Source organism: Centruroides sculpturatus, unplaced genomic scaffold (assembly GCF_000671375.1).
Source record: "Centruroides sculpturatus isolate CEXI.00-Female unplaced genomic scaffold, Cexi_2.0 scaffold645, whole genome shotgun sequence".
In the NCBI taxonomy this organism is placed as follows: Eukaryota; Metazoa; Arthropoda; class Arachnida; order Scorpiones; family Buthidae; genus Centruroides; species Centruroides sculpturatus.
The window spans coordinates 318,125-340,010 of record NW_019384838.1 but is presented as its reverse complement, the minus strand read 5'-3'; the positions used below and the strand labels follow the sequence as shown (position 1 = coordinate 340,010).

The window sequence follows — 21,886 nt, the reverse complement described above, 5'->3', positions numbered from 1 at the left end:
CTAATAACGAGTAAAATCGTCATTATGTCCGACCCTACTAGAGATACACACGATCCCCATTATCTCCTCACCCACTCAACCTTTAACCACCAAAATTTAACATATTTAAACAATTTAACAAATTTAAGCATAAATTCCTCTAATACATAGACCTCTCTGCAAAATTTCAGAAATTTTCGTTTAAAGGCACAGCAGTTATTAAGCTTTGAAGTGGGTAAACAAAATCGTCTCCCCTCTCCATAAACGCACACATACATACATACAGAAAAAAAACACATCCACACATACACATCCACACAAACATCCATAAAGACAGAAAAATTCCCCGCAATTTTTTGCATTTTTCGACTTTTCAAAATCCCCAGAGTCCAAAAATATAAAAATCTTGTGGATGTCATTTTTTGACCGATGAAATGCTTTCCTTGTTATATATAACTGGGAATGTAAAAACGATATAATTCTAAGGTTGTATGATAAAGTTAACTCAATGGAAATATTTTTGAAACATATTATAAGTATATTTGATTAAAAAATAGAAATTCCATTAATCGAAATTTGATCAATCAGTATTATTACCAGATTAATAAATAATGTTGTCCTGTATTACGTGTTAAACATAATAATAATTAATTAATTAAAATTTTCAAAAATGAATTAAGTTTATTTCTCAAAAATTTATTTAATTAATTAAGAATTAATAAATTAACGAAAAAACTGAAACAATTATAAAAACATTTATTTAAAATAACGATTGTCTTTCGATTGTCAATGCGAAATAAGAAACAAATTTTCGGTTTCAATTTTTAATGATTCGTTATTAAGTTTTTGGTTTTGTTTTGTTATATATATATATATTAATTGGCAATATTTTTCAAAAATGATTTTAAGTTAACTACAAAAAATGTGTAGCAATTGCATTTGAAATTGTTTTTGTTTCAGAATAAATATTTATGATGTTAGCAGAATATTTTTTCTTTGTGTGTCAATTATTAGTGTTTTTACCTTAATATCCAATGTCATTTCTTCGCAAAACGTGTTTAAGCGAATTGTCAATTTGAGTCTCTGCCAAGGAAGCTTTCTCGTTGAGGTTCAATTAATTAAAACGATATTTCAGTTTAAAAAATTGGCTATATAATCAAATAAATATGCAATTATAAGTATTTTAAAACGTCAATTTTTAAAATAATTAAGTTAATTAATTAAATTATTTAACTATGATGTAATTAATTATTTTTACTGATTATTCGAATCATATAAAATAATCCTATGTAATATAAAAATATAACAAAATAAGTTGCAGAAAATAGTAAATTGCATTATATTATTTTTATAAAGAAAACTTTAAGACAAACAAACCTTTACTTAAAAAGTAAATGAAGTAAAATCCTGCATAAAAAATATTCCAGCATTTCATTTTCTTCGATCATTTCCCCTTTAACTGCAACTTAACTAATTGCATTCTCTATAAACATAAGTATTTTTGTATTCTAAAGCGGATGTTTGCATGCAAATCCTGAATAAATAGTTGTGTACGGAAGACATCACCAACAAAATTTTTCAAATTAAATAGAGAAGTATTTAATTATCCCTCAGTTTATAGGAAAATATAAATTATTTTCATATATATAACCATTTAATTTAAAAAATAATTTATATAATAAATGCTCGTTAATTAATACTGTAACAATTTTCTAAAGATGAGACATTGAAGCAAATTTTATTCCTTAAATATTTGTTTGTTAATTGAATAAAATTTTCTATATAAAATTTCAAAATAACAATGTTTAATTAAATTAATTAATAAGATTTTTCTAACAAAAGTTTTAAATTTATAGTTAATTGATATTATAAATATTTAAATAGCTGTTTTAACTTTACTGTGATCTGATTTTAACACAAGGTTAAATTGCTTTGATTTTATTTTTACATTTATTTTAATTAAAAACAAATAAATAAAATAAAATTCGAAATCCATAATTCCTGTATTATTCATTGATTTAATTGTGTAAAGACAAAAAAATTTTAATTAATATATTAAAATATTTAAATAGAAATATATATATTTATTTTTTAAATTATGAAATTAAAAGTCGAAAATGCATCACTAAGTGTTGAATTGTAAGTTAAATTGCCAAGGCCAAAGACATTAAATGAATCTTCTAATCTTCCATTTTCGTCCATTGTCAATCGTTAAGAAAATTGAAATTTTTCGTCACAAGAATATGACGAATAAGCGATTTCAAAATCGATCATTTTTAATATGCCTGTTTTCGTTATGGAAGATAATACGTATTTATAAGCAGATATTTTGAGTTCATATTGCTTATTATTTCAAAAATTATGATAAAAAAGAAAGCATTGTTTACATCTGTTAAATTATATCCTAGTACGTACTAAATAGCATTTACAGTAACATAACAGTCTCCAACCGGGCACCGTAACGAGATCCGTAACAGAATAGTCATTGTGGCCGTCACCTCCTCGTAACAGCATTTCGAGTGGTGGCATCAACGAACTTTTTTCCCGTCTCGCTTCTACCTCTGACTCGCCGGATTAGTTACAGAAAATTGTTGTTGAAAACGGTGGCTCTAACCGGACAGAACATAGAGCAGCAGTCTGCACAAGGCGTTGTTAAGTTATGAAAAAAGCTCTATAGCCTAACCTGTGAAAGGAAGGCCCTACAGTCTGTACATGGGTTACGTAATTAATAAATTCTTGAGATAATTATATATTTATTATACGAATTCACTAAGAGATTAGATAATTAGACATGTACTGTACTGTATACATTTTCATTTTGAAAACGGAAGTAAAAACTTACAATAATAAAAAATAACCAGTAAAAGTTACATCATGTTAACAATTCATTCAAAATTAGGAAAAAAAAATACTAAATTCAAATACCTTTATTAAAAACAGAAATAGTTTTAAAACAGAAAAATTATATTAATTGAGTTTTAACCAAATATTTATTTAAATAAGTACAATTAACGTTTATCTATCGTAAATAGTTCATCATAGTAGTCTGAATGAGCATAAATTAAATTTTAATTTATATTTCGTACAAATTAATAAACTTTATTTGAATAAGTTTTTAACTCTGGCAACAATCATAATTTTGGGGTAGAGATAACTTTTATTTTTAAAAAAATGTAAATACTAATAACGAGTAAAATCGTCATTATGTCCGACCCTACTAGAGATACACACGATCCCCATTATCTCCTCACCCACTCAACCTTTAACCACCAAAATTTAACATATTTAAACAATTTAACAAATTTAAGCATAAATTCCTCTAATACATAGACCTCTCTGCAAAATTTCAGAAATTTTCGTTTAAAGGCACAGGAGTTATTAAGCTTTGAAGTGGGTAAACAAAATCGTCTCCCCTCTCCATAAACGCACACATACATACATACAGAAAAAAAACACATCCACACATACACATCCCCACAAACATCCATAAAGACAGAAAAATTCCCCGCAATTTTTTGCATTTTTCGACTTTTCAAAATCCCCAGAGTCCAAAAATATAAAAATCTTGTGGATGTCATTTTTTGACCGATGAAATGCTTTCCTTGTTATATATAACTGGGAATGTAAAAACGATATAATTCTAAGGTTGTATGATAAAGTTAACTCAATGGAAATATTTTTGAAACATATTATAAGTATATTTGATTAAAAAATAGAAATTCCATTAATCGAAATTTGATCAATCAGTATTATTACCAGATTAATAAATAATGTTGTCCTGTATTACGTGTTAAACATAATAATAATTAATTAATTAAAATTTTCAAAAATGAATTAAGTTTATTTCTCAAAAATTTATTTAATTAATTAAGAATTAATAAATTAACGAAAAAACTGAAACAATTATAAAAACATTTATTTAAAATAACGATTGTCTTTCGATTGTCAATGCGAAATAAGAAACAAATTTTCGGTTTCAATTTTTAATGATTCGTTATTAAGTTTTTGGTTTTGTTTTGTTATCTTTTTTTAATATATAAAATGACAAACTATTCAAATAGATCGTACTTCTGTCTTTGGATAATTTGCAGTTTTATACACAAGCACACATTGAAAAAGTTTGACATATCGTAATCCGTGTAAGTGATTTTTTTTAAAACTATTAACTTATATTTAATTTAACTTTCAGCTTTAAATATAAATTATATGACGTAATTACATGACGTAAATAAGCCCCACCGTGTCCGAGCGGTTCCGTCCCTGAACACTGGGAACTCGGTCGTGGGCTCGCGCTTCCCTGACGGACTGGCCATGGAGTTTTCCGGGTTTTCTCCACATCTGTAGCGCCTGAACCCTTAAAAGACCTCCCGGAAGGCATTTCTTCCCCACGTAATATCGCGTATCAAGAGAAGGCGCTGGGGAACCACTCTTGTACTAACTTCCTCCAGTTCATCACTTGGCGCGCAAACTAATCCGTACTAATCTGCGCCGGATGTTGGCCGACATCAGAATGACCCGATATGGTACATGAAGAGAGAGAGAGAGAATTTTAAATAGAATATTTAAAAATGTTTATATGCTGTAATTCGACTTCTTAAAACATAGATTTGCTATTTTTTTACAGTCTTATTGAAATATGGAAGATAACAACAGCGATAACGATACGAAATTCCTAACTTGCAAAATATGCAATAAAGTTTTCACTGGTCAAGTTCCTTTGGATCAGCATTTACAGAGCAGTAAACATAGACGAAAAGCTGAAAATGTTGGTTCTGAAGACAAATCAAACGATAATTTGGATTCTATGAGTGAGAAATATAGTGAAGTTCGAAAGGAAGAAGACGAAGATGATGGAGTTTTACAACCAACTACTTCAACAAACGACGATGATTCTGAAGATTCTGAAGATGACGATGACGACTTTACGCACGGTTGTAAAGATTGTGGCGTTACTAAGTTTATCAATTGGGAAAAATTTGCCAAACATTTACTGAGCAAAGATCACGTGATAAAAGCATTTGAACGTATTAATCTTCAAAAACCTAAAGCATCTAGAAACATATATTCAAATAAAGAGTCCAATTTAGAATGGACTTAAATCGTCTAAAAATAGTAAAATTTTGAGAACCTCTACAAATGGTTTAAACTAAACCTTGTATTCTTCATAGTACTAACGTCCGAACATTTGACTCGGAATATTCAGTATGCTTCTCTCTAATGGTATAAGTAAGTTTATTATCTTCAAAATAAGAATATTGTAGAATAATATTAATTTGAAATGTTTTGAATTTATTTATAACAAAATCAAAGTATGTGTAACTACAATACATTCGTTTAATAAAACTTTTTGTTTAAAATGTTATAAATATCTCTTCAATTATATATAAGTCTATATAAATATTTATAATTTTTTTTAAAATTTAACTTATTTAACTGTAAGTCCTCCTGTCAGAAGTAAGTAACTAACTTTCAAATACGATTTTTATTTGAAATTAAGGATATTTTCAGATAAAATAATAAATTTAAACAAATCTTAAAGTTGTTAGTTCAAAAATTAACGTGAATTTTATTAGTTTTACATGAAATGTTTATAAGTTGATGTTATCTATAAATAACATGATATTTGTGAAGCAAACATTGCTATGGATTGTGGTGTTATATCCACTGGAGAGGCCTGTTATAGTCAAGGCGAAATGCATTTGGAGGTAATATTAAACTAATAAAGCTGGTTTCTTTTAGAAGAAACTTGTAGTCTTATAAAATCCTATTTTTTAAGAACATTTAGTTTTAAATAATTTTTCAGGTACCTCGGTAAAGACTGAGAAGAACAATTTCTCGTTGTTATTCTGAAAAGTGTTTTAACTTTGACTTTTTTAAAAAAGTCCTTTTAAGTTATCAAACTACCGATTCCATAGTTGAATTTTACACATAATTTTATATAACTTATAAACAATTTGTGAGAATTGTTGACTCGATATCATCTGAAGAAACGAGGTCGACACTTTTCTTTAGCGGAAGAGCGTAGTCGTTCAGGGTGATGAGAGGAAGTAAACTGCGTTTGTGGGTGGAGTGGGCACTGATGCAAGGATTTAGTTTATTGGAAAACAAAAAGACAGCTTACAAAATTTGGAGATGTATTTTCTAATACAGTTTAACCAGGAAAAGTCCTGGTGAGATTCTAGATATTTGATGGCCCCGGACTCTACTTGTTGCTATTCGTAACTGAATTCGAGGTCACAGTAAAATCAACATTAATGTTTTAATGACAGGTCGGGATCAGTAAATATTTCAGTGTCATCGACGGGAGATATTTACTGATGTTTCTACTCGAAACTCAAGAATTTTCAACCAGCATTAATATTTCCAACTGCATTCCTTTGACATTTGGTTTCAAATGAAACTCCTTTTGCTGTTTATACGGTTGTCAGAATAAAAATTCCACTTTTCAAATTCAACAGCCTCTATTATTCTGACAAGAATGTTCAAACCCTCTTCAAAACCTCACAGTTTTCTTCACATAAAACTATGCTGATGATAATAATATTTAGACGCGAATAAAATAAAGTTAATTAACACTAATACTAAATAACTTTTTAAATAAAGAAGTAATACTAAAATACAATCATTTATTAAATATATCATCATTTTTTCTGGTAAACTTTGTCGTAATTATCAACTAAAATGCAAAAAAAAAACTGTATCTTGATATATTATAAAGTTTAAAAATTTCTCTTCAACTTTTAGTAATAATAGTAGTAGTAATAATATAAATAGTAGTAACAAATTTTAAACTAGTAATTTCTATTTAATTGTGCTTTTAATATCCTAAACAGTTATTAGAATATATAAAATTAAAAAATACAAAATATGCCGGTTTTACTGATACGTGATTGTACCATTAAGGTTTCGGTAGAATGTCGCGTCCGTGAGAAACGCCCACTCTCCTGCCGGACCGCGTAACAGCGCTCTGACACTCCAAATTTCATCGCATTTGGTGTTTGTGGTCGTGTCCGGTTGTTTGAACTCACCATTCATTTGCGGATCGCATAACAGCTTCCGACACTCGGTGTTTAAATAATCTTGTTTGTTTTTACTTTTCAGTGATATGGTTGTTTCGGTTATTACCGCGTTACTTATGAGAATTATATTGTTTTAATTGACGTGTTTTATGTTACTTATACTGGTAAATTTTTTCAATTGTGATTATACTGTATGTATGTTAGTGTATACTTGTTTTGTATTATTGAAGTTTGTTTGTATTGATATTTGTGGCTTTTTTTTGCCAAAATGGGATTTTTTATATGACAGCACTTGTTTTTGATGCTGCCCATAAAAATTGTGTATTTATTATCGTTATAAAATATCTAACAGTTTTATTTCATTTATTTTAAATAATTAAATTAAATCTTTCTGCTTCTTTCTATTTAGTTAACTAAATAAAGATGAGAAAAACCGCCAAGTGTCTTAATTTATAGCACTTTATTGTGTCAGAAGCAGAAACAAATATCGAAGCACGGTTTCATATCATTAAATTAAATTAAAATCATATTATCCCAAATCAGATAATAATTATATACTGTATTGTATATTATTACAGTATTTATGAAGTTTTATATTAAATGTAATTGGAAAACTAAATTCGCACTTACCTGAGATTGTTAATGTCTTGGTGTAATTTTAATTAAATTTCAATGTTTTATATATTTAATCTGTTTGTTTATATTTAAACTTTTTTCAAATTTGTTATAGATAAAACATATTAATTAAAAATTGAATATTGTATTGAAGTATATTCGTATATTTAAGGATATTGCTTAATAATTTAATTATTAGGCAATATCCTAACAATTTAATTAGATATGAGTGCGATGAATTGCTGAGCGTTCTGTAATATAATCCGTGCGAGTAAATTTCGAATATGTTTTTTGGCCGGTCTTTCTGGAATATGTCGTGTCTTTTGTGTCGCCGATTATTTCCTCTTATTGTCGGCCCGGCCTTGTCTTATACGATCAGAGAAAAGAAGGCTCTCTTATTTCCCCCGGGCGTTAATATTAAAAAATTAAACGAAAACCACTTTCTATAATTAACTTATTTTCATCCAGTGCTCCGAACAGAAACAGTCTTCCATTAATTAGGCGATTAACTGCCATAATATCCCTAAACGAAAGAAGAGAAAACTAAAAGTAGGCCTACCCCAAAAGATAACTTTCGATGAGTACAGTAATACCCCGAACTTACGCGATAGGTGGGACAGAGCGAAACCGCGTTAATCGAATTCGCGTAAGTCGGGGTATAATTTCGCAATTTGTGTAAAATCCAAGTCGGATGTATGTAAGCTAATAAATGTTCTCGGTAATCTTATCTCGTCTTTTGATTCGTTCACGGTTACAAGAAATCACCACATAGAGTCTCTCGAGTCTCTGTAGATATAATAAACTCAGAAATAAATAACACAAAATAAATTGTAGCTATGTGTCGATTCCGCGCGACACGTCCGAACATGTATGCTGAACAATAGTGTGGGGGGAGTGAGTAATCAAAAGTTGTATGGCGCTCAAACAAAAGACGAATCGACGAGATTTGAAAATCGCGTAACTCCGGGTTCGCGTAAGTCGGGGTAGCGTAAGTCGAGGTATTACTGTATATGGAATTACTGTCCTACTGAATGGATTATACGCGTGCCCTCACAGGCGGTAGAAGTATAACTGATAGTTGCACAGATTATGTTATTAGATTAATATGAATCTTTCATCTACAATCATATGTAATGAACATATGATTGTAGATGAAAGATTCATATTAAGGACTCTAGAAGATTGTCTCTTACCCGAATAGCAAAATGCATGAATGAATAACATTACTTTTCAAGCATCATTCGACAATAATAAACTCATAGACTGGGCAATAAAGATTCTAACTTTTATATACTATTTTTTACTTCATCAATGTATCATAACATAGTAAAATGAAAATTAAAACGCCTTGCCCTGTCTGTTGTTTTGCTGTTTGTTAATTGTTTTGAGCACAAAAAGCTTCCGAAATGTTTCCATGTCTCTTTGGAAAATGGATTATATCATTTGAGAATGATACTTCTTTCTAGAATAATTTAGAATTTAATTATTAAGAATAGAAAAGATTCAGATAAATGCACTGTATTAGAAAATTATTTTAATTAAATATTAAAATAATTTTCTAATACAGTGCATTTATTGTCTCATTGAAAAGAATATAAGACAATATCCAAGCGAATATTATTTATATCTGATAAATTAATTTAATTCGATGCTAAATTGAAACAACCTTAAATATTTTTTATGAAAATTTAAATCTAAAACTAGAAAAACAACTCGCAATTTCCAGGAAACTTTCTATTTCAGATGGCGCCGAAGAATACGAAATGAAACGAATTAGAATCCTTGGAACGTTACAATTAATGCGTCACGCGTTACGTCATAAGTTCTACGTCAGAATATTAACTAATTGCAAATGTTTTGTTTAAAATGCTAAAATAATTCTCTTTTTCTAAAATATCGCTAAGAAATTTGTAATAAATAAAATTATAAAAACATATTCCGTATCCTTACAGGCAGCAAATCTAGGTTAAAAGGGTATCTAGTTTAAATTAAGTTATTCAATTTTGATAAATTATTAATCGAAAAATATTAAGTTACCTACGTTACGCAAGCTTTCGTTATTAAAATTTGTACGAAAAATGTCAAAATGGAGGGAAAAATAACTCGCAAATTCCGGAAAACTTTCTATTCCAAGATGGCGCCGGCAATACGAAATCGAACGAATTCGAATTTGTCGAACGTTACAATGCGTCACGCGTTACGTCACGTATTCTACGTCATAGATGTGATATTTCGAGGACTTTAATTGCATATTTTTAAAAAAGTTTCTTTTTAACAATTTTTTAATCTCGAATTTGGAAAAATATTTGTTAAATGTAAAACTTCGTTAAAAAGAAAATTTATTCAGATAAACATAATAAAATTACGTAGATGGCCCATAATAAAAAATAATTTCTAATAAAATACGTGTTAGTATTTATTTTCTCGATTCTAATGCGCATTTTTTTTGGATTTGTTTGATTTTAGGGTGCGCATTATAAGCGAGCACAAAGTCAATTTAAATGCTGCCTCGTTGGCTATTTGTTCCTCATTCCGCTCGGCAATTCGCGTACATTAGGTCGTTGGTATAAACCCTCCTACTAATCCGGTTTTATTTTGAAGCTGTTTGATGATCTTTTAATTCTAGCAATGCGAGTGAACAATGTCCGGCAGACGGGTCACCCATATAGCTAAGTTTAAGACTAAAAGCGAATCTTATTGTAGGATCAAGATTTCTTCATAATATGTAATTGCTATGTAATCTTTTTCAACAGTACTAGAATTTTACTTTCCTCATTGCAAAGCGCAATTACTGTAAGCAATTATCACTTTTTTTCTTTTATCAATTGGAATATAACAACTCTTTTATCATCATTATTTGCATGGCAGAGGGAGGCAAACGGTGCACTTGCCCCTCTTTGGAATAGAGTAAAAAAATTTCACAAATTATTGATGTTATCATAAAAGTAATTGAGATATGTGACGTAGACTGAAATGATTTGATGCAATCAATATTGTATGTATTGTACCTGTACTGTCGAAATTCATTAAGTCGCTATCTGGACCCATCTCTTACCTGCCGACCACATTAGAGAAAGTCGACCCTCCAAATAGTAAATTTTTATCACTGTCTAAGGTTTTGGTAAGATGTCGCGTCCGAGGGATCCACCTCTGTCCCGCCAATGTGCATTATAGCCGCGTCGGCCCTCCAAGCAGTAAATTATTCACTGTCTGTGTACATAAACCGTAACAAAGTTAATTGAAAGTCACGTTTCAATTTTTGTTGCAGTTCACAAACGAAATACATTTTTATACATCTGTGTATATTCATTCTTATGTACAGTATTTAATACTGTATTGGCCTATAGTACGCTAGTAGAAATATTCGGGAAAAATTATTCGTATGTCATCTCGGAAATAATGAGTCACATTTCCTGTTTTCTAGATACCAGCGGAAAACACTTCAGAAGTGTATTAAAGATCAAAACAAATGGCATTCAAACCGTTAAATCTCTCTAAATCATTTTGGTTTATGAACTTGTTCTTAAATATTGTTTTATTTACTCTTCTTGTTCGGAATAACCGAGTGGCACCACATACACTGGTAGTTGGTTATAGGTTCGCGCTTCATCAGTGGGCTTGTTATCTTGAGTTTTCGGGTTTGCTTTACATGTAACTCTAAATAGGAGTGAATCAGCCAGTTTTCAAAAAGAAAGTTTTCTATGAAGCAAAGCAATGCCGATCAGTTTTTGCGCCCGAGGCAAACCTCATACCTAGCGCCCGATTCAACGTTAATCACAAAAAAATTCTACGGGTTTTTAATTTTATGAGTTTATTTTGTTGTCCCCAAGGTCAGCGCCCGGGCACATGCCACCTTCGTATCCCTTAGTTACGCTGCTGCCCGGGAGATCCTTGTCAGATTGCACACATTGCCACACAAATTGTTCAATCAATCCTACTCTTCTTGTTCGCTTATTTTGAACATATAAGTACTGTACGTACACTGCTTGCCATTAAAAATGCTACACTAAGAAGGAAAGCAAATAGCAAAATCATATTTATTGTATTGTACCGTAAAGTACATATAGAGTAATGGGAGGAATACATGATTAAATTGACAGGTAATTTTGAGTTACAGAGCATGCAGAAATCAGTACTCAGAGCAGCCGTCTCTGGCAGCAATAACAGCTGTAATCCGGCTGGGCTTCGAGTCGAACAGATTTTGGATTGCAGGTACGGGTACAGCAGTCCATGCGGTTACAACTCTCTGCCAGAGTTTATATATCGTACTGGTTGGCAAGTGGTGGTGTGCCCGTTTTTCGGCATCATTGACCAGACGTTTTCAATTGGTGACAGATCAGGAGAATGTGCTTGCCAAGGCAGCAGTCGAACATCCTCTGTATACAGAAAGTTCAGGACAGTGTGGTCGTGCATTGTCCTGTTGAAAAGTAGCGTGACGGAAGCTTCGAACATAGAGCACAGCGACGGGCCTTAACACATCAGAAATGTAACGGCGGCTATCCAAATTGCCGGATAGGATGATGCAAAGAAGAGGTGACTGGAATGTGTACCCAATGCACCCCATACCATCACTCCAGGTGCTGGGAAATGTAAAAAAAAAAAATTGGGGAGGGGAATAATATAGATATTAGTGTGTATGGTGGGCACAATTTTGTTCACTCTATTTAAAACTTAATAACGCCTGTGTTTTTTGTCGAAAATTTCTGAAATTTTGCATGGAGGTTTGTTTATTAGAGGAATTGATGCTACTACATTTTGGTGATTAAAGATCGAGGGGTGGGAAAATAGAAGGGGTCGTGTGTGGTATCTCCAATAGGGTCGGATTTAATGACGATTATACTCGTTATTAGAATTTACAAATTTTTATAAAACCCGTCCCTATCCTGAAAATTAAACTTTTTGCCATTTTATAATATGGTAATTAAAAATATAAAATTTTTTGTAAAAGATCTGATAACAGATAGCGCCACACATGCAGTTTTAAATGTTGCCGGAAGAGTTACCATTTGGCCGATCCCAACACGTGGGTACAAAAACAGATACCGAGAATTCTGCGCGACTGATAAGAAAAATACAGTAGATCCCCTTAACACGGTAGATACGTTCCGTTTTATATGAATTCCGTGTTTTACGAGTCACTTAAATACATGAGCCAATCACAGCGCGGCATGTGTGCAGTTTAGGGACTACGGCTGTTTGAAAGGTTTTCTTCCATAAAATTAATCGATTCTAGACTAATTTGACGCAACATTTCCAAAACACGTATAATTTTTTGGGAATAATCCATATAAACTATGCTATAAACAAAAAAATGTAGGATTACTTACCGAGTGTGCACCGTTCGACAACGTCATTGCTTAAGCTTGTTTTCGTTGCGGAGCGGCGTATCGAACGACGGGCGCGTGTTTCCCGATAAGTTATTTTTTCTGCGAAAAATTCGCTGAACTTTGGAGACATCATTAATATAAATATAATTTTTATGGCCGTTAAATAATAAATCGTTTTTAGTAGATCCGCTGCTCGTTTAAACTCAACGGTTTGTGCAATATCCGCTATTGGTCTGCCATATCCGCTATTGGTCTGCTCATGTCGCCAATCCTGTCGCGACATGAGTCGGTGATGACATTTTACCGTATTATACGAGTTTCTTTTAGCGTGTTTATACGAACACGATCGCAATTTTTTCTCCGTGTTATACGAATCGGTATTATATGAACCCGTGTTATAAAGGGGGGTCTACTGTATAACAGATAAACAGACTTTATTTTCATATTCAGCTTGATATGTAACCTATCACAAGAAACAAGAACTTAAATAATGTACCAGTTTCATAAGAAAGAATGAAAATAATGGAAAAAATTAAGTTATTGCCTAATTTAAATATGAAGGACGTAGAAGGGATTAATCACCAGCCATTCTGACAAATTAGGAAAATATTAATCTCTGTCTACGGGATTAATATTTTTTTTAATTTGTCAGAATCTACTACAGGTATACCTCGAGTTACGTCGTTCTCGATTATACGTCGTTTGTCAAAAAATATATGAAAAAATAAAAATCAAGTTTAAGTCATTTTATTCGACTTTACGTCCGTCCGCCACAAATATTGAAGTCGTAATATCACTAGAAAAGCGTTAAAGCACATAAAATCATATTAAAATACGTACTGTACATTTACAGTAAATGTTGGTAATATAATCATCATAAATCCTAGAGAACGAAACATGAAAACATCTGTGTTTCTATGTTGTCGTCTTATTTAGCGGTCTTTAAGCCGAGCCGTGGAAAACACCAATATTGAGCACTTAAAGACCAAGGTCCTAGAATATATTCTAGGACCTTGGTCTTTAAGTGCTCGATATTGGTGTTTTCCACGGTAGCTCCAATATCTACCGTTTGGCGTCGTTGTCAGCGCCACTCGATATTGGTAAATTTAATATAAATTAGTTTATTTTCTACTGTCGCGAGATAATTTTAATAATTGTATTTGTTATTTAACCTTATAAAATCATCTTATTTTATAATGTCTTAGAGCAAACCACATTCACAAATAAAGAGTCCGCGAGTACTGTAAACATCGCCAAATTGTAAACATGTAGCCTACATTTACAAGTATATACTGTACGTACTGTACATGAATTCGTAAATTTAGAATACTTTTTTGTGTACTATATTAAAAACTAAAATTTATTTGTTTGTAAGCTTACAATAGATTCTTATTAACCATATGTTATTAAAAATGCATTTATAAATAAAATACAGAACTGGGAATAGTTATTTGTGGTTTAGCCTAGTGACAAGTAAATTCGGAGACAAGTAAATTAAGTCGCCTCTCCTGGAACCAATTACCGACGAAAGGCTAGGTATACCTGTATTTAAATTGGAAAATGGCAATTTTATTCAGTATACAAATTATTTCAAAAATAGAAATTATATAAAATAATTAACATTCTGGAAAAAGATTTTGAAAGTTTCCTAGAAGCTCTCTATTCTCAGATACCAAGGAATGTTAGAATAAAAAGTGATTTTTCTATAGTATTAATATTTCTCAGAATAATAATGGAACCGATATGCTGAATCTTAAATGTGTATCACTCCGCCTCTGATGTTAAACAACGAAGCTATTCAATATATAAGAAATCCCACCACTGAATCACATCACATTGAATAAAATAGAATAAAAACTGACGTCGATGAATCATAAAATATATTAGATATTCGATTTTATTCTGTTCAAAAACATGGAAATAAAAAAAATCAAAGCAATTTTACCGTATGTTGAAATCAAATCCTGTGATATTGAAACAGCTATTTCAATAACGTCACCAATCGTATAATTGAATCATTTTTACTAGAAAAACGATGTTAAATTAATATAATTGACCAATAAAATTTTGGTGTTTTATAGAAAATTTATTTCAATGCCTCTATCTTTAAGAAATGAACAATTTTAATTATTTTTAACTAAAAGATTATATGATATGATAAATAAATAATGTTTATCGAAAATCGATGGATAATTAAATATTTTTTGTTTATTTTCGGAAAATTTTATTATAAATCTTTCTGTATGCATATGTTTGTTCAGAGTTTGCATGCAAACATCCGCTTTCGTACATGAAAACACATCTTTGTAGTGAATGTAATTAGTTAGGTTGCAGTTAAAGTGGAAATGATTGAAGAAAATGAAATACTGGAATATTTATCATTTAGGATTTTATTTAATTTACATTCTAAATAAAGGTTTGTATATTTTCCTTATACTGTAGTTTTTCCTTATAAAAATAGCGTGTTTCTGTACATTTAACTACTGTATTTCCTCTTATAGTTAATTTTTCTATGCATAGTCGCATTTAAATTCAATGAATTTTTTCTAATTGCTTATTTATAATTCAAAATTAAACCAAATAATAAGAAAAGAAAACAAAAAAAATCATTTCATACTTTATTCTTTAATCAATAAAAAATAATTAAGATTAAATTTAATTTATATATTACAAAAATTGAATTAAAACATTGTCGACAGCTAATGAAAAATTTACTAAAAAACAATTTTCGTAAAATTCATATTTTCCAAAACAAAAAAGAAAGTTATAACTAGTTTTTAAAACTAAATTTTAAAATAATTATATGGCTAAGTGAAAAATGCAATTATATTTTTCTAATTAAAATTATGATATTATATTATGTTTGACCAGTATTTGACTTCATATTTAATAAATTAATTGTAAGTTACTAACTAAGCTTACCTACTTTTAAATATGCAAATAAATTTTATAGCGTAATATAAGTATTTAATACCATATTTTAAAAAAATGCATAGACCTTTTTCTTGTATACCTGTATTTAGATTTTATGATGGTATCCTACGGGAACTGTGACAGAAGAGTAGAATCAAATTGTGCAAAATCGAGAAGCTGCCCCTCATCCAGTGCACCGGTACGTGTCATATATATAACTTCGAAGTGTCCTAGTTGTGCATCTCCACCGATAAGTTGCCCTTCTCCATCGGTAAGTTGCCTATCGCCATCGATAAGTTGCCCTCCTTCTTATCCATCATATTATCCTCCTCCGTCTTCTCCGTGTCCACCATGTCCAGTTGCTTCACCTTATCCAGTTTCCCCATGTCCTGCTCCTCCGCCTTGTCCAGCATGTCCAGCTCCTCCTCCTTGTCCAGCGTGTCCTCCTCCACCTCCGCCACCTCCTCCTCCTCCGCCACCTCCTCCTCCTCCACCACCACCTCCACCACCACCGCCACCTCCTCCTCCACCACCACCACCAGCTAGAAGAGTTTTACACCTAAAGGAAGATTTCAATCACACGAAGAAAATTTTAAATAATGGCACTAGAACGACCCCCAAAAGATATCGGATCATCAAACCAAAGCCATTTTCAAACTCTTCTTTATCGAATGTCAAAGAAACTGACAAGAAAAACTCGTCTTCATCGTTTGTAAAAGTGAAAAAGTATGTCAGGAGACCACGACGAACAAGACGTTATTATACAAGACGTTATTATTTTAGACAATTCAGAATTAATTAAAAGAAAGATTTTTAACTTAATATGTTATTGTTATTTTGAAAATAATCTGTATTAGATACATTTAATATATGAAATAAAATTTATGTAAATAAAAGTAGCTATGCTAGTTTACTTTAAAAAAGTCTTTAAATGAGGATAATATTAAATAATTATATATATAACTAAACCCGACATGTATTAATAATCAAACGACACCGCCAGATTTTAATCGGGCTTCCCTTCTATTTTTTACTCTCCTTCCTGTCGGCACCAAGAGGGTCTTTTTTTTAGGCCCATTGTGGGTTCGGCCCATAACGGAGCGGCCGAGAGGTGAGAAGTGGAGCCCAATATATTCAGGACAGACCACTACACGAAAGATTTTAATCGTGTTATGACAAGGCGACCCTCTATATACAAGTACAGTATATACATAATTAAAGTTTCTCTATTCAGAGCTTTCTATAACTGAACCAATAAGCAGATTGACACCAAAATTTGTACACAGACAATGCAAAGGATGCAGATAAGGATTTTGCGAAATAAAAAATTTTTAAAAATTTTGTTCAACTTCTGCTAGGGAACGCTTTACAGGAAAATACTGATCCTGTACAATATTTACAGTTACAATATTTTCGTTATAAACCATATTCTTTAAATTTCCTCACGACCAGAAATCACACGGATTCAGATCCATTCATTATTCTCACTGACTTTATTCGTAATGTTTAAAGTAGCAGATTAAAATGTCACTTTAAGATACCTTTATTATTTACTGTGTTTTGTTTCTTGTATTTTCCATTGTTCCCAAACAGTCCTCTCCCTAGAATGAAAACAATTTTTCCTAGAAATCTCCTAAATTTTCTCATAAGATTTAAATGAAACTTATTACAATAGCAAGACAACCACCTGGAAACAAAGAACGAGTAGCTCACTTTTCCATCATATAATACAGTCGACCCCCTATAAGATATAGATACGTTCCAATTTATTAGAAATCCGATTTCTTACAAGTCGTTCCAATCACAGCCCGACACGTGTCAAGTTTACGGACTACGGCTGATTGAAAGGTTTTCTTCCATAAAATTAATCGATTCTACACTAATCCGACTCAACATTTCCAAAATACGTATATTTTTTCGTAGTTTTATAGGAATCGTAATTATAGAGACCGTAATTATAGGGGGGTCGACTGTAGGTTATATGATGGAAAAGTGAGCTCAAAGTGCTCGCTCAAGCAAACAGTAATGCTTCTTACACAATAGTAAGAATTCTACTAAAATTAATACTAGTAAAACATGGGTCTACGCCTCGTTATTAAAGGGAAAGCTCGGTTATCGAGGCCATGCCGTCGCCTCGAAGGAACAAAAATAATAGCTTCACCTTTATACCATTACAAAGGTATTGCTCCTTTCGATTTCAATACTTCAATACATAAAGAGTAACCTGTAATTGCACTATTTGCACTCCAAACGAATCCTCCAACTCAAGCAACTACAACTTTTAATTACCACTTGATGCTGTTTCTTCGTTATCAGATTTCTTACTTCGATTTTTAAATTTCTTAGTAGCACAGTAGCAGCCAGCAAAAATGCTGTGGTTTACACTCCTCGATCCTCGCGCCTTGACACAAAATGAAAGATGAAATAAAACTCTCAAAGCATGCCGAATGTCTCCAATTGAACTTTCGGTATTGGCCGAAACTGACTTTAAAATCTTTTCGGTTGTTTCAGTCTGATCTTAGCTGGATAGGTAAAACCACTCGATAATAACCCCGCGTTTCTTTATGCAGCGAGAGTGTAGCGAACGTCACAAGCAGTATTGGCCAATTAGAAACCAATTTCAGTGTGTTCGCTGTAATGCGCTGCATAAAGAAACGCAGCCTAAGTGAGACAGACTTTTCCCACTTGTGGAGAAGAAATGATTCAGAAGAGATTGTTCTTAACCAGCTGTGGTGTTGTTATCGTGGTCTTTTGGTTATGGTAAAAATACCATGACTATCAGAATACAAATACTATATATTTTTATTCTGTAGTTGTCCATCCTATATATATATAAAATACTGTATCTTAAAATCGATAACCAAAGAAAAAACCAAAATAGAAACGGCAACGCCTGAAATCGACAAATCTTCGTGAAATTTTTGAACAAGTGAATGAAGACAAGGGAGTTGGGACGAGGAGGACGCGAAGCAACCGGAAGTTGGGTTGGCCGAGTGGAGAGAAAACTTTCTTCTCGGTCAACCCCAACTCCCGGTTGCTACGCCTCCTCCCAACTCTCAAGAGAGATGGAAGGTTCGGTCATCCACCCTGCGGAAGGTTGAGTGAGAGAAGTGAAGGGAGTATCTGTGATTTGAAGGTGGCTGGTCTCTCACACGGGTTGAATCGCTATGAAATTTTTGTTATGAATAATCTATATTGGGTACAAGTGGGCCAAGCTCGTAGGGCCAGAGAAGCAAACGATGTAACCATGGAATCAAAATGTTATCTGTGAACAGATCAAAAACCCGTGATGTTCAAAACCGATTGAAAAAAGGGTGTTTTGTTCTGGAATCTGAAGATTAGAATCTATGTTCGATTTTTGATGGAGAAAACCTGAGTCTTGTTTGTTTTGAATAAAAACTTATTTTTACAATTAATTCGCGTGGATTGCATTTCGAAAATGATCTGAATGCTCACTCGGAATTAGACAAATGAAAATATATAGAAGAGGGACTGAAGAGGGACTTAAATTACAATTGAGTCCGAAATGCATATGGCAAACCAATAAAAGAAGTTCATAACCTGAATGCTGTATATGATAGTCTACCGAACTGAAAATCGGATTAAAGAGACAAATACACAACGAAAATAGCAGCAGCCATAAGTGATTTTCTAAGAAAATATATAGGTTATATTATTATAATTTTTTGTTATGAATTGTCTATATTCGAAGCACGTGGGCGTCACTCGCTTCGCCCACGTGTTCTCTACTAGTAGGCGGAGAGGAGAATCCCTCTCGTTAATCATATTACGTAATTTGCTTTAAACATAGGCGGTTAACATGCCATCTTATATTAAATTTCATAATTAGAATTGATTGATTTAAAATATTCCTGAAGATTGGTCCAAATCGGGACTCAAAACTACAACTACTTACCTGCATCTGCACAAAATTATCAAAGTGGTCTCTTGTACTGTGTCTATATCGGTTCGTCCCTCATCTGTTAACCATTCGGACCTGGCTTTATATAACCACGTTCAATGGTAGAAAAGTCGAACGATCAAGTTACCAGTCCATCGTTCTGCGGATCCAGATGGGTCGAAAAACCAATTTTTCGGGGAGTGGTCAGTCCCCGAAAAATATGTCGGGCCATCTCTCATCATACTGCCACTCCATTGTGAGCGTGGCTTAACGAATAATGGACTGGGTTAAAAAGGCCCTCTTAGTATACACAAAGAAAATTGTTTAAAATATGCAACATGAACTAAAAGGAAAATTTTACGAAGATTAGTATATATTTACTAAATGCATTATAAAATAAAAAATTCAGCATTAGCTCTTTTCATTAAAAAACATGCACTTTAAATTTGTTCCAATTTTAAAATATTTTTAAATATACAGTAAGATAGTATCAATGTTGGATCCCATTCAAAATATTCACTCTTAATGTATATACTAATGATTAATATAGGTTTGGAAGAGAAAAATATTTTTAGCATTTAAATCTTCCCAACTTTAGTGATTTGAAAAGGATAAGATTTAAAATACCTTAAAATTTTTTTTATTTTCTAGTTTTCAACTGGTATAAACATTTTTAAATATTATATAATTCATGTATAAACTTGAATTAACATTACTTAATTTACAAATTTAAAATTACAACTTATTGTAACTTTAAACATTTCATATCTTAATAAATTATACTTAACACATTTATATTTTCTAGAAGAATAACTCTTCTAACAAAGATTAGAAGTAATAATACATAACTTTGTAATATCTTACTAAAAAATCACTTATACATCACTTTTTATATATAAAATTAGAGTAATTTAACCATAATAAAAAAATAATTCAATTAATGAGTTTATCAACATTATAATCACAGTTTATATCTGAAAATTCAGATGGATTTTATAAACATCAAAATTTTTAAAAATTTAAGTTTTAAAAAATGTGCTTGTCTGGTTGGTCCACTGCAACACTAACAACTCTCCAGTAATTTGTCAATTATATATTTACAATCTTGTATGTCGAACTGTTTGATTATAAAAATGTCTTTATAATTTAGAATCTACAGATAATTATATAATATCTCATTAAAACATAATTACTAATGCAAAGGCGGTATAAAACAAACCACACGGATAAGCAATCAACACTTGTTGGCATTGGTCTAATTTTAAAACTGTTAGGAAGAGTTTAGATGATGACTTGGCACTCCACCAAACAACTGAACTTGACATAAATAAACCGCAGACACCTTTCAGTGGGAACATCAGAGAGAAAAAGCATAATAGAACCATAGGCAGCAAACAATATCCCAATATAGTGATTGTACATCCTAGAGTAATCTCATAGATGCTCATTAAGTTTAACAAACAATACATGCAAACAGAGGAGATGAATCCTAATCCATAGATATAACCAAAGTACATTCTTCCTTGTAAGAGTAACAGAAATCCCATAGTTAAGCATAATAGAAATGGACCAGATATATCTGCTTCTTTTACTAATTTTCCATCTTTGTTCTCTTGGAGGCTGGCTTGAAAAGTCTTCCTAATAATATCTTCCAAATCTAAGCCCAGTTCTTCCAGGAGAGGTGGTTCTTTATCGAAATTTTGTGGGGGTCGAGGCGCTTCGGTGAAGAAACGACGACGAAGTTCGTCAGTCGAAGTAGAAATGTGAGAAACAGCTTCACTTTTGACGTTTTCGTCTTTATCGTTACCTTCCATAACTCACCCCTCTCAAGTCATGCCTAAATCAACTTTCCATGTGACCTCTAACGGTATAAAATGAAATGTTTTAATTTGAAGATTTATTTATTTTAATTTACTTTTTTATGTTTTATTATTATTATTATTTTAAAAAATTCATTTAAATTTAAAAAACTATAAAAGTATTAACATTTTAAGTATTAAACAAGAATTAGCCTTCCATTTTTATAATATTTATTTGATGAATATTCTAAAAATGAATATAAATTAATAACTTTAGAAAAATATTAAGCAATAAATTTACAGTTTATAAATATTTTATGTAAGTTTGTATAA

The 21,886-nt window shown here is 31.5% G+C and overlaps 2 protein-coding genes and 1 pseudogene across 2 annotated transcripts; 2 read left to right on the top strand and 1 right to left on the bottom strand.

Moving 5' to 3' along the window:
- The first annotated feature begins 3,975 nt into the window (after positions 1-3,975).
- LOC111630259 (human immunodeficiency virus type I enhancer-binding protein 2 homolog) lies at positions 3,976-5,293 on the top strand. The gene is made up of 2 exons (XM_023374336.1): positions 3,976-4,118; positions 4,604-5,293. Exon 2 carries the CDS (start codon positions 4,616-4,618, stop codon positions 5,075-5,077), a length of 462 nt encoding a protein of 153 aa, XP_023230104.1. The 5' UTR covers positions 3,976-4,118; positions 4,604-4,615; the 3' UTR covers positions 5,078-5,293.
- A 10,678-nt stretch (positions 5,294-15,971) lies between these two features.
- LOC111630246 (leucine-rich repeat extensin-like protein 3) lies at positions 15,972-16,655 on the top strand. The gene has a single exon (XM_023374325.1). The coding sequence runs from the start codon at positions 15,972-15,974 to the stop codon at positions 16,653-16,655; it is 684 nt and encodes a 227-aa protein (XP_023230093.1).
- A 3,732-nt stretch (positions 16,656-20,387) lies between these two features.
- LOC111630254 lies at positions 20,388-21,608 on the bottom strand (annotated as a pseudogene).
- Positions 21,609-21,886: the final 278 nt, after the last annotated feature.